Below are 10,354 nucleotides of genomic sequence, written 5' to 3'. Positions count from 1 at the left end.
ACAAAAATCGTTTCAGAAATAGTTAAACTTTAACTCGAGTAATTTCTATTAAAAATGTAATTTAATAGTTTAACTAATCTACAAACAGTTAAATTTTTAATGTTTTAAAATTTTTCTGTTTTCTAAATTTCAGTCTGAAATAATTTCATTTCGAGATTTTCCAATTGAAAAACATACATTTTGAAACTTTTCTCTTTTTTAAATTTCAATCTAAGCCTTTACAAAATTCCTGGAGATGTCAAAAGATTTTTAAGGATTTTAAATATTTCAGGGAATTTTTAAATTTTCAAGGAATTTTCAAAAGCTTTAAAAAATTTCAAAAGATTTTAAATATTTGTGAATGTTTTAAAAGATGTCAAGTAATTTTCAATTTATTTTTATAATTTCAAGGAATTTCAAAGAATTTAAACAATTTTAGCAGAGTTATTTTAAAAAATTCCAAACTACTTTAGAAATCTTTTGTCTAGGTGTTTGAAAAGATTTTGAAGATTTCGAAATATTTTAGAGTATTTAAAAAGGTTCCAAAGAATTTTTAATTGATTACAGTAATTTAATATAAGATTTTAAAGGATTTGAAATATCTCAGGGTATTTTTAAAATTTCAAGGAATTTTCAAGAGCTTTAAAAAATTCCAAGAGATATCAACAGATTTTTAAGTATTTTAAATATTTGAGAATGTTTTAAAAGATGTCAAGAAATTTTCATCCCATTTTTCTAATTTTAAGGAATTTCAAAGAATTTTCAATAAGTATTTTAAAAATCTTCAAAAAAAGGTCAAGGTATCTCAAAGTATTTTGAAGCTATTGCAATATTTGAGAGTATTTTAAAATGCTCCAAGGAATTTTCAATTGATTACGGTGACTTAATATGGGATTTTGAAAGATTTAATATATTTTATGATATTTTAATAGATTGAAAGGAATTTTTAATTGATATCAATAATGTAGAATGAGATTGTAAAAGATTTGAAATATTTTAGAGTATTTTTTAATTTTCAAGGAATTTTTAAGAGATTTCAAAATATTTTAAAGGATTTTAAATATTTGAGGATGTTTGAAAAGATTTCACTGAATTTTCAATTCATTTTTATAAATTAAAGAAATTTCAAAGAATTTTAATCGTTATAGCATGGTTGTTTAAAAAAACTCAAAGGTAATTTAAAAATCTTAAAAAGACGTAAAGATTTTTCAAAAGATTTTTAAGGTTTCGAAATATTTGAGAGTGTTTTAAAAGCTTCCAAGGCATTTGCAATTGATTACAGTAATTAAATATGAGATTTTAAAGGATTTGATACATCTTACGATATTTTAATAAATTCCAAAAAATTTTCTATTGGTTTCAATAATTTAGTATAAGATTTTAAAGGATTTAAAATATTTTAGGGTATTTTTAAAATTGCAAGGAATTTACAAGAGCTTTAAAAAATGTCAAGAGATTTCAAAAGATTTGTCAGGATTTTGAATATTTCAGGAAGTTTTAAAAGATGCGAAGGAATTTTCAATTGATTTCAGTAATTTAATTTAAGATCTTAAAGGATTTGATATATTTTAGGATATTTGAGTAGATTTCAAGGAATTTTCAATTGATTTCAATAATTTAAAGCAATTAAAAAGAATTTTGACTATTTTTTTCAATTTTTCTGGTTGAAAGTGGAACTGCTTTGTTAAAAATTTACTTTTTTTTTGGTTTATGATTCATCAATTTAGTTTTAAAAATTTGTTTTCTGCAAATTTAACTATTTTGTAGAATTTTTTTGTTTGTTTTTGTTTAAAAATTAATTTCTTTTAACTACAAGAAAACTAATCTTTTCTGTCGAAAATTTAACATTGATTAAACATAAATTTTTGTATAGAAAATTATACTTGGTGGGAAATAAATTTCTTTTGTGCAAAGTTAATTTATTTTTATTAAAAATGCCTTTTTTCGCACACAATTCAGCCTTCTGGATAGGCATTTAACTTTTTGTTTAAGAATTTTAATATTTCGTTTAAAACAAATTTAACAATTTTTTTCAATGTATGTATTTTATTCAAATTTTGTGTGTGCAGAAAACTAATTGTTTTATTTGAAAGTTTTATTTACAGTCGTAATCATGCACCTTCTGTTTTACGACTAATGTATGAGGCAGCAACACGCCACTACGTTTTTTTTTCAATAGATGAGTGCTATTGGGTACGGACATGACCTTATAATTAACCGGATATGACAGGCAGCGCCCACGGTGACCAAAGTCTGAAATTCCCAGTGAATAGAAATTTGAAATTTACACAAGTCAGCACGTTTGCATAGTTTTTAAATTTAATAAATACATAGATGATTGCTTTGAAAACTTATGTGACATTTTTCAAAACGAAACTAAATAATAGAGGAAACTTTCTTTTGCAAAAATATTTAGTGAAAAAACTGTCTTTTCCTTCCAGCTAAACCCGTTCTAGTTTCGTTGTTGGTTATGAACATAACCATAAAAGTTGCCGATAGAATTTCAACAAGCGGATTGATGATGAATATTTTAATAAGAACAGCATTTTAAGCTTTAAGTCATTCTATCGATTGTCATCGTGAAACATTGAATAAGGGAAAAAGTTCAGCAGTAATTCATGTGGTAAGGGCGCAGAAGTGAAAGTAAAGGGAAAATAAGCCAAATTATCAGACTAACGTCTGTAAATTCTCCCCAATACGACGTTAAATTACAGGTGTTTATTAAATACCAAATATATTGCAATACAAAGAGAGGCATTAGAAAGATATATAATTATAAATTTCCTAACAATTTTCTTTATGTTAAAAATATTTATAAATTATAAATGAGATACGGGACACTCGCTGCGAAAAATTCAAATAAATAATGACATGTAGGTTTGCTTAAAATTTTCCTTTTGATAAGTATTACTATTTTGTAAATTTACTATTATAGATGCTATGTATTTGTAAGGTTTCAGTAAACATTTACTCTAACTTTATGAATTTCAAAATCGAAATGTGCCACAGACATCTTAGGACATGAAAATACCAATCGTATTTTTATCCGGAATTGTGTAATTTGCACACTATAGAATATCCCTATGTTTGATATAGAGCAAATTAAAAATATGTTCAATACTGATTAATTACTTTGCAATTATTTCAAGAAATCTAATTTGTTTAAATAATTTTTCTTTCGAAATTTCGTTTTTTTTTATATAAAAACTATTGCTATTAGTCTAGTGAAATATTTATTACCATTGATTTATTAATTTTCAATTATTCAAACAAATTGAATGTTTTTCTTAATTTTTCAAATTAATAATTATTGCTATTTCTCTGGTAAAATATCAACCATTATTGGTTAATTAATGTTTAATCGTTTAAACAAATATTCTTTTTTTTCAAAAATACATTTTTTCCAAAATTATTTTTTTTACAATAATATTACTTTATTATGGTTAAGTGACATAAATTTATTTTTAAATATTCACCAGTCGTTAAAGTAATAAATTATTACTAATTTTCAACAACCTGAAATTTGTTTAAACATTACTTTTTCACAAAATATACTTCATGAAATAAAAATAAAAATAAAACATACTCCATAAATCTTATGAGATAATAAAACTTTCTAACCTCAAAATTTCACAACTAGCATTACGTTTACAAAAATAATAAATCGCATAAATATAATATTACTGACCCAATTAACACAATAATTTTTCCAGTTAGTATTTCCTTTTCAAAAAAAAAGAGTATTAAAATAACTTTATGTGATATTTGTAATCCGATAGGAGATCTGTCATTGAGAAGAGAAATTCAAAATGCAATTCCGACCAAACCGTTTAATAAACTCGAGCATAAGTTTTGTTTTCCTAACTAGAAATTTTATCAGCTTTCCTATAGGCACTCACGTTATCTGATATTTAAACTCTTATTTACATTATAAATTTATTTATTTTCCATCGTATGTAAACAAGTGGAATTTATCCCTAAGAAATTGCCACTATTAGGTAACAGATGGCGACAGGCCGTTTCCGTGGCCGTACCCAGCAAGAAACTATATTAGCCTCTTGAATGCAACAACTTTAAAAAAGTATTTAGTTGTTTTAATGATGACATTTAGTATTCATTCAGTAATTTAAGGTTTTATGTACAACTGATCGCTTTCTTTATTAGTAAATAATTATCTCTATTTTGTATTTTATAACTAATAAACTATCTTGGATAGTCATGAAGAATCGATGGATCCTAGAGGCTAGAAACTTTCATTTTCGCTCCGTATTAAATTTCTTCGAAGGAACCATTATTATGCCTCATCTTCATCATCTTTACGAATTATATTCCATCGCGGCCGCAATCATTGATAGATTCCACAAAAAATGCGAAAATGTGATTTTTACAAAATAATTCTTTTCAATGTGAAGCAGAAGCTCACCAAAAACGAAACTCACAAGATATGCAGTATATATTGTGAACTATAGATCAGGAAAATTTTTAAAAGTGGAATTGTTGTGAAAAAGTCACTTTTGAGAATTTTAGAAAAAAATCGTCATTGTGATTTAACCAAATCTCAAATACCTACGTGAGTTCGGAAAACCCGCATTAAAAAAAAAGGTTTCTGTCAAGTTTTGAAAATTCGCAGGTAATCTTCGAATTAAATAATTGTAGCAAATAAAAAAAATTGATTAAGCTTTGTATTATGAATTTCCTTTATTTTCACCACAGAATAATATATCGAAATACCAAATCATTCTGCAACCATGGCCTAGACTTTTCTTGAAATTTGGCCTGATTTGAAATGAAATTGGTAGAGATTTAACGGCGCTAAAAAAAATTCACATATATAATAATTCATATGCTAGGGTGTTTACGTTTTCTTTACATTTCTGTGTCATTTGACTGAGATTAGATTTTTTTAATGTGATTAATACCAATCTGCGCTCAAAAACTATCTATCATGTCTATTTTTTGAGAAAATTAGGGCTAAAATAGACACAGGATCTTCTAGTGAACGACACTGTACAGCGAAAATGCTTTTATTAGAATTTCAGAGATATAAAATAGATACTGGTGAATGAATAAATATTCTATCATCCATGTAATTTGTATTTTAATACTTATTTAGTACAAAATTACTGAATTTTTATTCATTAAGTAACATGTTTGTAGCCACCTACGGAAGGACATGTTGACACTATAAAAATTAGTCATGTCGTTAATTTGAAAGTCCCCTGACAGTTAGAAGAAAAGGTATTTCTTATTTTGTAGTACTTTCAGAGGTTAGATGATTATGTTTTGTAATATAATGCAATAAATATCAGTCTCGAATTTGAGTGGATTTGATATATTTCAAATAATCTTATCATACCTTCAAAACCAATGAACGACATACGCATCTCTCAGTGAACGACACCCAACAGACGGAAGTTTTTCGGGAATAACACGCATTTTTTTATTGATGTCCGTGTTGCTATGATTGCTATTTGCTTTCCTTATTTCTATGACATCGCCTTCCAAGAGTCTTTAATGTTCAACATCTTTTTAATTGATTTTGGATTTCGGAACCTCAAAAATCAATTAACGGCACCCCTTACTGAATTTCACAAATTCGTGATCTGATGAAATAAACATAACCACACAATATCGAAGGTATTCCGTTTCGCCAAAAACTTAGTCTTTTATTTTAAAAACACCCATAATTATACAAAATGATGCTCCTTATTGTCTAAAAAAACTAAATTGCATAATATTTCTTACAAATAACTTTCTAATTTCTTTTAAATTAAAATCAATAGCGGTGTCGTTCACTGGAAATATAGCGTCGTACACTGAATTTGAATAAATTATTTTAAAATAAGTATGACAATAGTTTGGCAAAGAATAAGTACATTACTGGGTACTGTCTGAAAACGGAAAAAATCTGTCCTTTCAGTTGGATTCATCTTCGTTACCAAACAATCAGCATATAAATTAATATTCTCCTTTTCTAAAAAAATTTTTTAAGGTGTCGGTGATATCCATGTTTACCATACACTTTAAAATATTTTCATCATTTCAATCCAATATGCTGGAGTTCAAGGGCTTGTGCGTGTTTTTGGAAAAATGAGAATTTCTGATTTTCAGAAAAATCGCACCCATTTTGCTAATTTTGAGCATTTTTGAAGTATTTGAGTAAATTTCGAAAGAGTGTAAAATCAAAAGAGAAAAGACAAATATCCTAAATAATTAAAAAAAAATTATATGAAATTTCAAACAAAATTCGGAATTATTATTTCAAAACAAAAATCTAAAAAATGTTTTGCACCAGATCAAAAAAGTATTCTGAAGCCAAAGAGGAGCCTCACGTCAAATTTCATGCTTTTGTAACAATTTGAGGAAAATTGAGTTGTAGCGCTTGAAATAAAGAAATAAATATATAAAACTAGGCGAGAATGTAATAATTCAAGCATGAAAAGGTTAATCAAGAACCGATGTTAACCATTGACCCAAGAAATGCTTATCAGTGTATATTATATAAGCTCGTTCAACACTCTGCATTCTTGTTTGCAGGAACACGCAAATGCTGATCGGATTGGGAATCGTGCTTTCCCTGATAGTTGTAGCCTACGTAATTGGTACACCCTGCCCGGAACCACAAGCGGTTTGCGACAAGTAAATGCACTGACCCATGATCAGTGCAACCCCACTTCAGGCCAAGCAAGAAGACTCAATAAATCTGTCTCGATACGATACCAGTCTTATTTATTGTTGGGTACCACGAATATAAATTGCGCAAACGTGCACTCCTTTCCTCCCCCTTTGCCACTCTACTACTCGTACTTATCAACCTACATATCTGGTTATCTGCTCCTCTCTTAGCTCATGAAACAAGTGCTAGTCTGCCGTTCTTCGTGGAAGCAACGGTGCTTGATAACCTTGAACTAATTAGCTTTACTACACGAATTATTTCACAAGGTACTCAGTACAGCTCCTTTGAATATGTCGTAGTTAATTTTCTCTTTGGATGTATTGTGCTCTCTTCACAAGCACTTGCTGAAAGAGCCTCGAGATAATCCGATAACGCGCTCGCCTGTATCGTACGTGTTAATTAAGCATGGAACGACGCGACTCGACGGTGCGGTGGGGCCCGTACATTTACAATGTTTACGAAGAACTTAATCTTAAACATCGTGTGACCTTTAATTACGTACATAAAGCCTACCTTTTATCATTCTCATGTCATGCACGCGTCACTCACTTTTGTTAATAAATTTATCTTTACTTTTGTTGGAACAGGAAATAACTAATCATATCTCCAAGAGAAATTTTCAGTAACAAAAACTGAATTAAAATAATATTTTTTGGTTCAGCAACAGATTTGTAGAACGGACGAAATTTTTTTTTAAACGAGAAAATGTTACTACTTCCACAACTAAATTGTTTTGTTGTCGGAACCAAATATTTTTCTCTCATTAGTATAAGTGCTACAGAAAGTTTCAAATTGTCACATCATTTTTTCAATTACCAACTGTGGGACAAGAAAATGCCTGTGTTGCATTTGATCTTCAAGCCACAATTGTTATTCTTGTTAACGGACTTTTTTAAAGTGAAAGGCATTAAAATTATGTATTGAAGCCGATTTTTGAAAAAATCATTTAGTATTTATTTCTGTAATAAGTAAAGAGAGAATTAATATTATTTGGACATTTGAAAAGTACCATTATAAACAAAGAATATCGTGAAAATGGCAAGGTGAATATTAATAGCTCGTTTAGTCTTCGTTTTGAGTCGGATTCTTGACGGTGGATAAATAATTTTTTGTAAATTCTATAAACAAAATTTGTAAATAATTATACGATGTAGCTATTCATAATTGAATAAATATCGCTGTTTTTACACAAAAAACCACATATGACTACACGGAGGAAAAAAGATGTTCAAACGTAACATCTAAATGTTCAGGTTTAACATATTTTATTTTTAACTATAGGACGGTAATCTAGATGTTCAAAGTTAGCATCTGTAGATATTAAACAGTGAGATCTTACTCTGTAATATCCAAAATGTTCAACCGAAATATCCGAGATATTACATGTATGGTTATGTCAAATAACGGATGTAAATATTTGAGGAGTTTACTTATGTCTGGCCGTTTAAGGAATTGATTGATAACTTATTTATGAATATAAAATTAAAGTTTAATGTTTGTACATGAACAAAAAACAGATAAAGGATATGAAATGTTGATCAGGTGATACACATTCAGTCAAGTTGAGGTTCTGTTTAATATCTTTAATGCAAAATAAGAAATAAAAAGGGGTGTGTAAGCGGAGAATTAATGATATGTAATCATGTAGATTAAATAAGTCCTGTATTGATATAATTTCATTTATTTCACACACTATACAAATATAAGCAAATAAAAATGTATCAAGAAATTAAAAAACGGTGAAACAAAAGAAAATTGAAGGGTCTATATCACGCTAAAAAATAGTGATGAATTCGTCTTGTACTGAGCGCGTCTCTCAGAGTACTGATCCTCCAGCTCCTTCTACCCCAGGCCCTTTCCAGGATCATGAAGTGGCCCTGTTGCCACTTCATATTTTGAATTCATGAAAATTTTGGAAATAAGTGGCAACGTTGAACTTATCAGAGAAGTGATCCTTGAGCGAGGGTCACAGCATCAGACGGATGTACATCGGCTAGACAATGATACTGACCTCCAGACCGGATGAGGCATCTTAAAGGATTCTAAGCCTTGGTACACTAAAGTAATTTTAGTTTATGACAGAAACGTGCTTTCTGTCGATTTCCCTTGCTTAAGCACAACTTGAATAAGATTCTGGATTTGAGAAAGTTGACAAAATCGTGGAAAGATCCCAATGCCCAAATAATATACTTTCAATTTCTAAAATAAAAATCTGCTGTAGTATATTCTAAACAGTGTTAGAGTCAATATAACAAAAAACTTAACATCATGTTTACCTCGTGTATACATACAAAAGTCTTTATTCAGATTTAATTAGGGATAGCTAATTTTGATTGTTTGGAAAGGTTCCATAATTGCAATATTGAAAATATATAGCAATAAAATATAGTAATGAAATTCAAATACGCAATGCGCATGCGTTTGGGTGATTTTTATATCTGAATGTGTCTCAGTTTAACACAAAAATATTTTTACGCCTAACATCTCAAAAAGATAGTAGATGTTTGGCGTGAATATCTGCATGTTATACGGTATAATCTTACGCTTTGAACATCTACATTTAAGCATCCATTTTTGTTCTCTATCTAATTATATTATTCTAACACGTGTAGAAATTTCCCCGGTTGGCTCTACTACAACAAGGTTTCTGATCGGATCCCGACTGGGCTACTTCTGGCTAGGTTTCATGGACAGGAACCGGCGGGGAGCCGGTCGGGTTACATTTTTCTCGAATCACCAAGCCGGAGCCGGCCGTTTATTGTCCGAGCCAACCCTGGTTGTATCTCATGGTCGGGAGCCGACCGGGCACTGGCCAGGATAATTTTGTTGTTAAAAGTACACATTTTATAAGAGCTGTGATGTTATCTAAGACGTGATTATGGATAATAGATGAATTATCATTGAAAGTGTAATTTAAATATTTAATAGAGTAGGGAAAAGTAAATAAACTTTTTTAAATTCTTTAAAAAAAACATTACATTTTTCTGAATGTTTTAACTTATTAAATAAAACTGTTATAAATTTTGGTACGTGCATCGGCAGAAATGTTTGTGTAAATATAAAAATTATTATTAGCGTAATTACGATACTTTACAATTAGAATATGAAAACTTAATATCTTTAGAACAAGAATTGGTATATTCAATAGCAAAGATTGATATTTCTGTAATAAAACGCAGAATAAGAAAAATTAATAACGGCATATTCAAATAATATAAAAGCAATTATAGGAATTAATAGAATGAGCTACAAAGGTTAATATGAATATTCTACAAATTAATATAGTCAAAGAGAAAGTGAAAGGTAATAAGAGATATTTTTATTTATGTGATAGACGCTAACAGAAATTGTAACTTTCGGTTGAGGAAATTGCAAAAGATTATATCAAAAAATCCGAATAGTGCCAAAAATCTCCTGAGGTTAGCCGAATCCGCCGATTGTAACTTATAGCCGAGCGCTCACGATGTGAATAGGAGCACTTCGTGTTTTCGCTAAACTGTTCAAGATTCATGTATGGAAACGTGTTTTCCAGTGTTTCGTTTTTAAGGGTGTTGGTTCAATCCGACTTTGAATTTTTTAAATAGTTACGGCACTGATTCCACATATACATTTTCTCCGAAGGATTTGTGAACGAAAGAAGAAAAACTTATCGAGTATCCGGGCTTTTGCGAGATCCTCGGATCAATGAAATGTTGAAAA

At 29.2% G+C, this 10,354-nt stretch overlaps 1 protein-coding gene across 2 annotated transcripts in view; it reads left to right on the top strand.

Annotated features, from left to right (window-relative positions):
* LOC117167503 overlaps positions 1-7,798 on the top strand; it is an 18,637-nt gene extending 10,839 nt beyond the window's left edge. For both annotated transcript variants that reach the window (XM_033352498.1, XM_033352497.1), the window contains one exon: positions 6,517-7,798. In XM_033352498.1, the coding sequence (XP_033208389.1) occupies positions 6,517-6,622 (106 nt within the window). In that variant the 3' untranslated portion in view covers positions 6,623-7,798. The remainder of the gene's footprint in view (positions 1-6,516) is intronic.
* The last annotated feature ends 2,556 nt before the right edge of the window (positions 7,799-10,354 follow it).

This window comes from Belonocnema kinseyi, chromosome 2, assembly GCF_010883055.1.
Source record: "Belonocnema kinseyi isolate 2016_QV_RU_SX_M_011 chromosome 2, B_treatae_v1, whole genome shotgun sequence".
Classification (NCBI taxonomy): Eukaryota; Metazoa; Arthropoda; class Insecta; order Hymenoptera; family Cynipidae; genus Belonocnema; species Belonocnema kinseyi.
Note: the sequence above shows the minus strand (reverse complement) of the source record. Positions and strands in the feature narration are given on the sequence as shown.